This window comes from Chroicocephalus ridibundus, chromosome 4, assembly GCF_963924245.1.
Source record: "Chroicocephalus ridibundus chromosome 4, bChrRid1.1, whole genome shotgun sequence".
Lineage (NCBI taxonomy): Eukaryota > Metazoa > Chordata > Aves > Charadriiformes > Laridae > Chroicocephalus > Chroicocephalus ridibundus.
In genome coordinates this window covers 13,129,435-13,142,571 of record NC_086287.1, presented here as the reverse complement: position 1 = coordinate 13,142,571, position 13,137 = coordinate 13,129,435, and the positions used below count along the sequence as shown (strand labels likewise).

At 37.3% G+C, this 13,137-nt stretch overlaps 1 protein-coding gene across 4 annotated transcripts in view; it reads left to right on the top strand.

Moving 5' to 3' along the window:
- The window catches only part of ZNF143 (zinc finger protein 143), a 42,335-nt gene that overhangs the window by 4,773 nt on the left and 24,425 nt on the right, over positions 1-13,137 (top strand). For 2 of the 4 annotated variants that reach the window (XM_063332357.1, XM_063332358.1), the window contains 5 exons: positions 8,994-9,124; positions 9,932-10,024; positions 10,477-10,560; positions 10,788-10,868; positions 11,984-12,180. In XM_063332357.1, the coding sequence (XP_063188427.1) occupies positions 9,001-9,124; positions 9,932-10,024; positions 10,477-10,560; positions 10,788-10,868; positions 11,984-12,180 (579 nt within the window). In that variant the 5' untranslated portion in view covers positions 8,994-9,000. Of the gene's footprint in view, positions 1-4,674; positions 4,812-8,993; positions 9,125-9,931; positions 10,025-10,476; positions 10,561-10,787; positions 10,869-11,983; positions 12,181-13,137 lie in introns of all 4 variants that reach the window. The other 2 variants (XM_063332359.1, XM_063332360.1) reach the window with 2 other exon arrangements.

Sequence of the window (13,137 nt, the reverse complement as noted above, 5' to 3'; positions counted from 1 at the left end):
AGTCTGTTTCTTGCTTTGTGACTTCCAGGGGATAAATCCACTTGGAATGAAATCTAGTGCTTTATCTCACTAATGTGTGCTGAAAAATTATTTAAAGGTGGTTTTTTTTCAGCTTTGTTAACCTTCTTCTAAGTTTTTCCAGTATAAAACAGAAAATGAGACGACCTACCATATGTTCAGCTCTTTTCTGATCTCAGTTTCTGAGCATGCACGTTATTATTATTTATCCCTTCTTTTTTGACTATTAAAAATAATTTATTACCAATCAGTCTGCAATAGAGGAATGTGGTGTGGGGGTTTTTTGGTGTTTTTTTTGGTTTGTTTTTGTTTGTTTGTTTTTTTTAAAAAGAAGGTATGCATGAGCATTGATAATACAAGTTTGGCCAGGAAAGAAGAAATGTGTCTTAACTTTGAGCAAGGAGGACCATCTGAGTTCAGAGAAATTTGCTGGCTTGTTTTGGTACATGAGTTTACATTATTCCTGTCACAGTATGCCTGCAAACCATTCCATGCACACTTACAAGTATTCCAAATGATGCATAGGTGTTTTCAGTCATATTTGAATTTGATGTTTTGGTACAGATTATATGGCCCTTTCTCATGCTAAATCTAGATAGAAGTGTACTAAGAACAGCTGTTTCATTAGTGTATTGATCATTGACCACATACATTAGTATACTTTTTTGTACTTCAGTAAAGCTTTCACAATTCCAGTCTCTGTAATTCTGCAAACGGTGCTGTATGGATCTCAATTACTTGTTACCTTTCATGCAGAATTGGATCTTTCAGAAGACTCACAAGTCTTCAGATCTCTGGTTTAAGAAGCAATGCTGGTCACTGGGGTAGTTAGAAGCAGTGCTGTTGTAATAGTGCCGCCCAAGGCAAATGTGATTGTTGAACTAAGCATTTGCTGCTGAGGTGCTTGTCCCACAGCTGCAGCATGAGTTTGTTTAGCTTTCTGTCAGCTCTGCTGGCCAGTTAATACACTGATGGAACTACTCTGACCTACATTGATTAACCAGTAATTTCTTCTCTAACATGAAGGACATGGACCTGTTGGAATGGGTCCAGAAGAGGGCCATGAAGATGATCAGAGGGCTGGAGCACCTCTCCTATGAAGACAGGCTGAGAGAGTTGGGGTTGTTCAGCCTGGAGAAGAGAAGGCTCTGGGGAGACCTTATAGCAGCCTTCCAGTACCTTAAAGGGGACCTACAGGAGCAATGGGAAGGGACTCTTTATCAGGGAAGCATAGAATCACAGAATCATTTAGGTTGGAAAAGACCCTTGGGATCATCAAGTCCAACCATCAACTCCACTCTACAAAGCTCTCCCTTACACCATATCCCTTAAGAAGGAATGTAGCAATAGGACAAGGGGTAACAGTTTTAAACTGAAAGAGGGGAGATTTAAATTAAAGAAATTCTTTACCATGAGGGTGGTGAGACACTGGCACAGGTTGCCCGGAGAAGTTGTGGATGCCCCATCCCTGGAAGTGTTCACGGCCAGGCTGGATGGGGCTTTGAGCAGCCTGGTCTAGTGGGAGGTGTCCCTGCCCATGGCAGCGGGGTTGGAGCCAGATGATCTTTAAGGTCCCTTCCAACCCAAACCATTCTGTGCTCAAGAAACACATGAAGTTAGCAGTCATATTTGGGATCAACCTGAGTCTTCTCCACATGTGTAGGACTTGTTGGTGGGTGGCTTTCTGATCTGCCTGTGTTGTCTTTTTTTTTTTTTTAAGTGGCATACATTTGAAAATTATAGCATTCTCAGCACTCCTGCAGTGTGAAATTAGATATGTGCATAATCTTTTAATATTAGAGTAAGGATTTGTAAACATTCTTTATTTACACTGGTTAATCCAATTGGGTTTTTATAAAATGCAAGCATTGATATCTGACAATACTTTTAATATTCCATAGATGGGATTCACAACGTAAACTGAATGTATGGTGATAACTTTAGGGGAAAAAGACTGTTGGTACCTAAAGTAATTATGTGAGGCTAAATGTGGTTCTCACTGCTCACACTAAAGTCATAACAGTTATGCTTGGTTATGGCAGTGATAAATTTGGTCTTGCATTTATAAATTATTTCTGAAGAGGTATCAAAGTCTGTGGCAGTGAATTAGACTTGAACTTCAATCTGGATGTATCTCTGGTGGAACAGAAAGGTTGAAACACTGCAAAAAGAATAAAAAGGAGCCTTGAGTTTGACTGTAAACCTCTGCTTTGGGCAACATGAGTCTCTGCAAGTTAGCTGTGCTGCCACTCAGAGTGTATGCATCATGCTTATGCAGTGGGCAGTGCTGTCAGTCTGGATTAGGTTCTTCTCCAGGGCCACGGTTAGAGCCCGTGGTTCATAATTTGCCATGCTTCTTTGCTATGTAGAAAATAATTGAGTAATTTGCCCTCAAATTGTGTATCTCACCCCTCTATCTGAATCCAACTATTGTTACTAGACTCTTAAGCGGAGGGTTTTGTTCTGTATTTCAGCCTTGATTCCATTTTATACAGTGGATGATTAATGTGGTGGAAGTTGCTGTTTAATTATGTTCTGCTTGCCTTTATCGGACACTGGAAAAATACAGTAAAAAAAGTTAAGATTACAGGAGAAAGTGTGTAGAAATTTAGAAATGCCTAACATAAAGTAGTTTGTCATGCTTATTCACTGGAAGTCAATCTGACAAATGATGGCATGAAATCAGTGTTCCGATGCAATGGTAAAATACTGAAAAAGGTAAGGGCTGTTGACAAAGAAAGAAATCCACATCTCATCTATTGAGGCATTTGATCAAAGCATCCAGAGGATCTAGGTTTCATTTCTGACCCTGCTACAGATTTCTGGTGTCATACTGGAAAAGATCATCGTACAGGTACATATGGTAACAGAAGTAAGATTTTAGAGAGCCTTTTTTCAACTGTGTTTTTATTTCTAAGCTTACAGCTGTCAAATGTCTTAATGTAATTAGTAAGCTATACACTTGGGTCCTCTAAAAAAATTTTGTCTGGACTAGTCAGTTTTTCAGTCTATGTCAGTCATTATTTGCACTGAGACGCAGGAGGCTGTGATGCATATTAGTTATCAGTTGAAGTGTATTTAACCAAAATATTAATTGTAGGTACCAATTTTGATTTTTCACAAATATTTGTTAATCAGACTAGTTTTGGGAAATTGGTGATATTTGCATTCATATCCAGTGGTTAAGGACCCTAATGCAGCCAGTATTTAATTCAGAAAAACCTTAATTTTGTTACCATGCTGACATACTTCAACTGATTTTGGGATCCAACTTTGTCAAATATGGGAATGCAGTTTCCTAAAATTCCTTAATGGAAGTTTCTGTATTGTGGGGTTATGTGTCATTTCCCATTTTACTTTTCTGGATTGATTTTTATTTGTTGTTTATATAAGTTTTATAAAATTACAAGTTTTGTATGTTATTTAGAAATGTATTAAAAATAAGTGATGTTTATTTTCAAATGAAATAAATGGGTATTATTTCAAACTTCTCAGTGCTGTCTCTGCAAGGAGGGTGGACAATTCCAAGATTGCTGAATGTCTGGAGTAGGGTTTTTTTCCTGTCTGCCTTTCTTCCTACACGTTCTAGATTGCATTTTATAACCCTAAGTTTTCTTCCATGACTGCTATTACAAACTTTATTCCATTTCCTGTTAATCATCCTCTAAGCATCATTTTTTTTTCTCTAAGGAGTTTCTGTTAATTTCACTGCAGGTTTTCTCCTTTGTCCAGCCATCCGGTGGTGTAGTCATTCTTTAAATGGCAAATTCTTGCTATTTTGCAGCTGTTATTTGCCACATTCTCCAATATATCGGCTCTCCTCGTGCTATCCTCTCAGCTGCCAGAGTTCCCTAGCGGCCCAAACCCACTTTCTGCTCCATGGCAGCATCCCCTCTACCAGCTCCTGCTTTTCTTTTCAGCTGCCTAAATCCTGCCTGTTGTCTCTTAGTTGTTCAATTTCTGGTTTTCAGCTGAGACTCCTGTTTCCAGTTGCTAGAGTGAGTTTACATAAAAACTTCTCTTTTAACGTTGCATCTTTTTTCCAAAACAAGTGACGGCACCCAAAAGGTTCTATTTGTTTGAGTATTAGTGGACAGAAAAATACAGGAGGTGCCTTCTAGATAAGCAATGTAATGAAGCCTTTATGAAAAATCCTTTCTTTTTTTTTTTTGTTTTTAAACAGTCTCCCCTCTGGTTTCTGAGTGTTGAGAATTTAAAGCATATATGAGTTCACAGTTCTTACTTTTCAGAGAATTTGGAGGAGGGGTGGTTTGTTGGTTTGGTTTTTTTTGGTTTGTTTTTTTTTTTTTCCATAAAAAATTGCACCTATGTACCCTGCTGGATGGCATATTTTATCTGTCAGTGTTCTGCGGGGGGGTTTACATTGATGGTGTAGCTTTTGTCAAAAAGCATAATGAAGTCAGCAACACGCATTACTAACTCACTGCTTTTGCTTTGTAACAGTGCAAGAACTTGCTTCAGCATCACTTCTTGCGGCTGGCTGTTGTTTCTATCAGATGCTGTTTTCAGTTCACTCTAATCATTTTCTGTCTCAGGCTGATTTTTTTTTGTGGGAAGTATTTTGACCATCTTAAGGAATGGCAGGTTTTCTCTGCACAAGTACCACAGGAGTATTTCGATGACTAATCGTTTCAGGAATGCAGTATGAGTTACTGTCCTTGTTGAAGTCTTCGCAAATATCATCATTAACATGCCTTTGAAAACTGCAACTTGTGTATGAACTGTGAAGACTTGCAAGAGTTCACAAAGTCAAGGCTCAAGTTTTCACTTCAGTGAGTACCTCGTGACTCAGCTACTACTTGGTGTCTTTTCTGTAGGACAGCTGTTGAAATCAAGCAGAATACACGTGCATCAACCTTGTCCAGCAGCCATGCGGGCCCCACCCCAGGGTTCATGTATATTCCTAAAAATGGATGCTTTTCAGCTGCTTTTTAACTAATGAGGTGCAATATTTGAAGTGAGTAGAGGAAATCCTTCTCTTCCAGGTTCTTGCTGACAAAATTGCTGGCAGACAGGAGGTTTAAAGAAAAAGCTTAGTGATGCAAATGGACAGAAATAAAAGCAATGAGGTAGATTAGGGAAAGAAGCTTGTGAGATTTGGATTGGAAAAAGGATGAAGACAAATTTGCTGGAAGCTGAGGAGAAGCAGCATATAAGCTGGTTAGCAGAAAAAGAGGTGGAAGAGAGTGACTAAAGCTGAGGTAAGGGAAGGGCCTTGAGTTTGATGAAAACAGACTGGTTTCAAAAAACTACAGCAAATTAATAAAAATATTGTAGGAGACTAGATATGCAGGGCAGATGATAGTATGGTGATAATGTATTAAATGTATGCAATATCAAAATGATTAGATATCATAGAAAGGAAGGGACCTCCAGAGGTTACCTAGTCCAGCCCTGATCAAGGCAGGTCTGATTAGACCGGGTTGCCCAAGGCTGTGTCAAGTTGAGTCTTGAATGCCTACAAGGATGGAGAGTCCATAACGCATCTTGGCAATCTGTTCTTGTATTTGACCACTCTTAGAGAAAGAAAAAGTAACGCTGTGGCAACAATATCTCTGTGATAGCCTGACCCATTTCTCTACAACACAGGCCAACTTTTTACATCATCTTTAGTTCTTTCCCCATCCTCTTCCTCAGAGCTCGTAGTGCTGTCTGGTTAGCCTGTCTTTTCCACTGGAGAGAAAGAAGGGTGGCTGAAAGTGAGCAGCATATCTGAGGGTGAGCGTTTGGCTGAGGGTAGTCCTCTGCGCACAGCAGAGTAACAGAGCAAAACTGCTGTGTGACCAAAGAGTGCATGAAAGCTGGGGTTTTGCTGTTTGGGAGGGTCCTCCGTTATAAGGGATGTGCTTCTGAGATGGGTCTGAACATGAACCATCTTGAGACAGAGGCAGGAAGGTGATAGACAATGGTGTGACAGACACATAGAGCAGACCAGCAGTAAGAGAAGACTACTTGCAGAACAAGTCGGTGTGGACATGGGAGTATTTTAGATTATTTTGATAAGAAGGATGTGATTATACTTGGGAAGAGGGATGTGCTGGAAATTTGGTACCATGATAGGACTGGCTGAAGAATGAAACTGGTACTTCAAGGAGAGGGATGGAGCTGGGGATAAGAAGCTAGTGGAAGGACAAAGGATTGGGAAGCATATATTGGAAGGAATGATTTTAAAGGAGTCGTAATTGGGACAAGACAGCAACGCAGTCTGTGTTAAGATCGTCTAGATCATCTGGAATAAAGTAGTGAGTGTTGTTCTGCTGTGTGCAGCAGTTCATTCTGGTGATTTTTCAGTGTGTGATAACTATTAATCAGCCACACTACAATAACAAACACTGTAAAATAATTTAAACCAAACTTTTGCTCCTGTGGCCCTTGAATCTACCTTACACTAGATTTCTTTTTCTTCCAGAGCAGCCATTGACCCTTTAATCACTTGGCTCTGCTCTGACTCTTTCAGGACTTTGCAGTTATCTGTGTTGACTAGCTGCCTCTCTACTTCCCCAAAGTTGAGAGAAGAGGCATAAGCTCAGGAGGAAGGGCATTATTCTGTTTTAAAGGCAGATAGTATCTTAAATATCCTGGAGGCTTCTTAAAATATATTTTGTCTAAAAGGGGGAATACTCTGAAGCCAGACCCAAGCTGAAAGGCCTTTGAAATGCAATCCCTGTGGAATTGTTTCAGAATATAGTTCTAGTCAAAACTGGTGGTTGTATAGCCTTTCTTCTCCTGTGTGCGAACTGGTGTTGCTGCTTTGCAGCCGATCTCCATGAGGTGTCCTGAAGATTGAGTGAACGCAAAGCACTGACAATACAGATGGAACACTGTTTGTAGTTAAGAAGACAGACAACCTCTGTGCACCACTAGCATTTCACACCATAATTACTTAATTTAACTTGCTACAAGCTGGCAGTGCCTCCAGAGAAGCAGTCCTGGCAAACTGGTCTGGAATGAAACTTTTTTTTGGTGGTAGTTTGTTTTTTTAACTGCATCAGCTTTCTGGTCTTACTTGTTGCACAGCACCTGAACATGGAGGGTAGGCCCACTTCAGTGCTTGTTTAAGCTGATCTCGTAGCTACAGCATGTTGTCACATTTTTTGTTTACAAGCAAAGTGCTTTTTAAGGGTTTTGACCCCATTTTGAGGTAGGAGGGATAAATGAGTAATAGGGAAAGAATTTACTATTCCAAAGTCACTACCTTGGAGATGCCAGAGGAGGGAGTTGAACTCAGGATCTCTATATCCTCATACAGTTCCTTGCCCGTTAGATTATAGTATCCAACCAAAACTTGCTGTTCAAAGTTCAAATTCTCTATTACAAGGTCCATATGGGCCCTGATCATAATATTCTCATACATGCCAAGGTGATTTAGACTCCAGGTCCAGTTTCAGGAGGTAATGTGGGCACTTGGTATCACATCACATTAGAAGCTAGCGGGCCTTGGACTATAGCAACACATTTGCTTTGTGCACAGGGCTCAGGTTAAAGCACTTCAGGTGGCAAAAACGGCAGAGCTGCAGCAGCTGGGTGTGGGTCAACTTTTTCTCTGCTGGGACTGAAGAAACTTAGGTAGCTGCCCGCCTCTCTATGAAATAGAGTCTGGTTCAAAGTCACTTGGATGTATTTAGAAAATATTGCTCACGTATAACTTTCAACTACTAAGTTAGTATACCAAACTTTTTAAATACTGCAGGCATGCTGGAGTACCTAAATGGTCTAATTTTGCTGTTATTATTCTTTAGTTTGGACTTAAGCATGAGTTCCTCAGTGGTCTTTGAGACCGTTGTTGAGTTGCTTGTTCAAGGACAGATTTCTGGATTGTAGAGGTAAAAATAGGTTAGTTATTTAGAAATATAATCATAAGTAAATTAAAAAAAACCCCTAGATTATTCTTCTCAGCCTTGTATTACAAAGCAGTGGGTCAGAGAACCATACTAAGATTAAAAGCTTTGATCACTTTTCTGTAACCGTTTTATGAGATTACTGAACTGCTTCTTACTGTAATAAAAACTCTTTGAGTATCAAGAGGTTGGGGTGGGGCGAAAGTTGCTTTAATGCCTTGGTTGCAGTTCCATGTGAATTATTTTTTTTTCCCATTCCATCCATGTCTAAGTGTATGTTATATTAACTAAAGGGCTTGCAGAACTCAGTGATGCTTTTCTGGGTTTGTTTTGGGTTTTCTTTGTCCTATGGTGAAAGCCAACATCTGAGTTAGTAGAATGCAATATTATGTATTTCCTTTATAGCTTCTTAATCTACTAATACTTAAAATTAGTAATAGCCTTTCAGATGCAGCAGACTTCTTAATCTCCCATATTGAAACATGCCTGGATAAAAAATTAGTATCTAAAGGGATGTCTGTATCTGGTTCTATGAGATACATGCAGAGTTTTGACTGTCACTCACCAATCACTGTCCTGTTGTCTTATTAATACAATTTTATCATGAGATACTTTATTATTATTATATTATTATCCCAATGCGTGATAGATTCTAAACCTCTTACTGGCACTGGAGAGATGTTTGATTTATATAGTTAAAGTCTTGCTGTTGTCATGGGTGACTGTGGGTGAATTGTCAGCTTTATTTTAATTCTGGGGACAAAAACATATCATTACTTATACTGTCATTACCACCATTATTCTTTATACATTTTTTGAATAATTGATATTTAACCCAAATCTAAACGTAATCGATGCCCTTCCATTTAGTAACTGCAACCTGAAGTTCTTATAGCTTAGTTAATTGTAGTAATAATATTTACCTATTTCAAATAACTTGTTTTCCTCAGAAGTATTTTCCAGGTAAGTCATTCATTGCATCTTCTTTATGTGGAAGGTAGCATAAAATATTTGTAGCAGCTGTATAAAAATCTAATTAAGTTTGGATTGGTTTTAACTAGTTCTGGTTCGCTATTTAAATATTCTGTCTATGTTTTGTGAATACTTTCTTTCTAGGTAGACAATGTTATTAGCTCAGATAAATCGAGACTCTCAGGGAATGACTGAATTTTCTGGAGGAGGAATGGAGGCGCAGCATGTGACCCTTTGTCTAACAGAAGCTGTAGCTGTGCAAGGTGAACCTTCAGGTTAAAATATCTCTACATTATTGTGTCTTTTCTGCTTGGAACTTAGATAAAACTAAAACTCGCTTAGTGTATTCTAAATGAAAAATCTAACCCAAATTATTTTTCATTAACTGAAATTGATTCATTGAACTGAGATTAAGTTCACTAATTTAACTCTATAAGGAAATGATCTCTTAATTAAGGTAATGTGAGTGTAAATGTGACAAAACAGGAAATGTAAAATCTGAATTTATTCTCACTGTAGTTCTACTGGTTTATAGTTTGTAACCACTTTATATGTAAGTATGTATAAAACAAGTTGAGTTTTAAATAGATGGTGATCAAGGATTGGTCTAAATTTGATGCTTCCTGACAGCTTCATTATGATTTTACAGGATTGAAAACTTTTTCCTAAATCGGTGTTTTACTCTAAATAGATTTGTGTATATTAATGACAGGTAGTAGTGTACAAAACAAAATCTTAAATACAAGTATGTATATTATTTCACTGTTGACAATCATGACCTCATTAATATTTCTCCTAAAACCTCAGCTTTGTTTGTAGTTATTTATTCAGTGACGTTGTAACTTTTTTAGTTGAGAAAAGTAACATTCTAGCTGTCCTATTTACAGAGCAAAATCTCGAATGTATGACACTAGTATATATTCAAGGTTCAAAAACGAGAAAGCAAGCCAGAATTATTTCCTATTATTATTTCTGAAATCATTACTCTTTAAGGGGATGTAATCATTTGTGGAGGTGGTGAAGTTGTGATTTTTAGGGTTTGATGCTGGTAATAATGAATACAAACTTTTTTTCCTTTCTAGATGGTGACAACTTAGAAAACATGGAAGGTGTAAGTTTGCAAGCAGTTACCCTTGCTGATGGCTCCACTGCTTACATACAGCACAATTCTAAAGGTAGGTAAATGACTAGAAGTTGACTGGTATTGAAATTGTATTCTTTTTAACCCTGTCTTTGAATTGTAAACCCCTTTGCATTGTAAAGTCAGGCAAAAATCTGTACAATGTTTATGAAGTTCCAGTTCCAGCTGGGAATTACAGATGTTACAATAATACTATAAATACGTCTGCTACTAATAAGATGCAGAACATAAGTCAAACAAAAGTGAGATGATCTTTACACTTTTAAACCCAAATATCAATATTCCACCTACTGGATCAGGCCTCTTCCATTTTTTTAATACCAGAATTTCAAAACCTTCGTATAGTCATACTATGCTTACTCTTTACCAAACATTATTTCTCTGTGATAATTTATTGACATTTTAATCCAGAAAGTATGAACTGTATAGTTAAATTGTGATTTGTCATATAGAATGTTTTTTAAGAATTCTAATTGTGTATTTCAGATGGTAAATTAATGGATGGCCAAGTGATTCAATTAGAAGATGGTTCTGCTGCTTATGTTCAACATGTACCCATGCCTAAAAGCAGTAAGTGTAATAATACAAGAAATATATTGTAAAATAATATCGTATTGATAAATATTAATACTAAGTAATTCACGGTTATTACAATAGCTTGATTTCTTATTTTAATGGAAAACAGTCATGAAGAGATCCTAGGTGTTTTGTAATCCTAGGTATTTAGTGTTTAATCTGTCCAACTAATGGATTTTTCAAACTATTGTTGAAGCATTGTAATTCTTTCTTCCAAACAGGGGACAGCTTGCGTTTGGAAGATGGACAAGCAGTTCAGCTGGAAGATGGAACTACGGCATTTATTCATCACACCTCGAAAGGTATTTTTTTTTTTAAGTGAGATTTATTACATTAGAGTTCAACAGAACTTCAGGAGTATAAAATATGGTATTCTTTTTAGACTACAACGTCATTTAGTATGATTCCCAATGTAGATTACTTGTTGCTTTTACTTTGTCACATCTGGAAAGTGTTGAAATGAGACTGGTTCAGTTCCTTATTTGAGCCTCGTATAATGGTTATAAACAGAAGCAAACGCAGCATATTTCACTTTTTTTAGCCCAGGATCACATTAAAGTAAGTATATGTCATGTTAGTAGAGAATGTAAGCCCTTATACAGATTTCAGCAATAATTGCGTGGGAAAAACAGAAGACAGGCAGGCAAGAATCAATCAATGGATTCCTCTTGAGCTAAAGAATGTAGAGATTGACTTAAAATTTTAAGATCGTGCTATTGATGATTTTGCCATTAGGTAGTAGGGCAGAAAATGTGACAGCTGACGGTCAAGAACGCAAATGTATTTATTTTAAATGATAACTTAGATTTCTGCAGAAGGTGGTTACACTAGTCCTGGGAATAGTACTACTTCTCCACAAAAAGTGAACAAGTAGGTATTTTAAGTCTGTTTAAATTAGCGTGACAAGAATTACATTCTACAATCATCAATACTAAGAGGAGAGAATATAATAAAGAATGTTTTCCTTAAAAGTCATCTTATATTTTATATGGTTTTTTTGCATATTTGCATGATTCTGTTCTTAAAATGATCAGACTTACGAATCTGAAGTATTGTCATCAGTACATGTGTTACATTATTTTCATTTTATTATGAGTGGATACGAAACGGAAAGCATATTTGAGTTTCTGGTTTCCTTTGTTAATAAAGCTAGACTAATATAAAATTGGTTGTGCACTTTTATAAGTGTGCAGAAATCAAGCTATGCGAAGTATTGCCTTGAAAAAAATTATCAGTGCTATTCATAGTAATATTTTAAGTGTTTATATTTCTCATAAAGTAGTGGTTATCTCTCTCATACATTTTGTACATATATATGACGTTAGGAGACATTTCCTAAACAGCAGTAGTTTCCCCTGTAACATGTAGGCATTGCTATTCCTTTTCTTTCATAACACTTTGTAATATTATTTCTCAGACAGTTACGACCAGAGTGCATTACAAGCAGTCCAGCTGGAGGATGGAACTACTGCCTACATTCACCACACAGTGCAAATGCCACAGTCCGATACCATTTTAGCCATTCAGGCTGATGGCACAGTGGCAGGTCTTCATACAGGAGATGCTGCCATTGACCCAGATACCATCAGCGCTTTGGAGCAATATGCAGCCAAGGTATACTGAAAAAAATTTTCTCTATCCATAACGTTTTAATGTAGCATCACAAGATAGTTGGCAGCAAAAGCCAATTGTGATCTAAGAATTAAAATGATAATTAAGAGAGTCTTCAGACTCTTAGAAGAGAGAATACCAAATTGTCATGACAGTGCTTCACTCTCATGAGGAGCTCCAGTGTGTAGTATTGCATAAAAAGAACAAAAGATTGAACACTGAAATGGTGTGGAGTCAGACTGATTTGGAAAACTATTTAGACAACTAAATAATAATTTTTTCTAAAATACGGCATTGGAAAGGAGCCTCTTGAGAAGGCACTGTTTGAAAAGAGGACAAAGTTAAATTATTATTGTTCAGGTGCTATTGCTGGGTATTTTTAACTTTTTTTTCCCTTGCATTGGGAAGAGGAGGACAACTTCCATGAGTTTATAGTTTAGCAGTGTCCCAGTTGCTGGATGATTACCATCAGTGCGTGCATTCCTCTGAAAAAAGAGTAGAAAAAATTTGAAAAGCTGTCCTCCAGTGTCACTAAGAGTTGTCAAATTTTGGGAGAAGGCCAGTTAGGATAATTAAATGGCTTATACACTGTTCTTTCCATTATGCTTCTGTCTGTTACAATTGAGGAGATCCTAAGAGAGCCAGTCAGATTGTGTTGTTTGGCTATGCCTTAACATTTCATAAAATAAAAGGTAATTCAAGGTTAGCTGAGCTGTAGTGACAAGCTTTTACACGTTCCCTAGCTACTATTTAATTTAGGTTTCAATCAATCATAACTTCGTCCTTCTTAACAAGATCTATATTAATCATAATTTGTAGTAAGTTTGTGTTTTGACAAGGTGAAGAAGAAACAGAAGAAATGCAAAGAAATTTGCGTTTTTGTCCTATTTATCTCAACATATGTGTTTTAGTTCTGTAATGTGAATTTGTTTTCTGTGGTACTTGTGTGTGTCTAGGAAA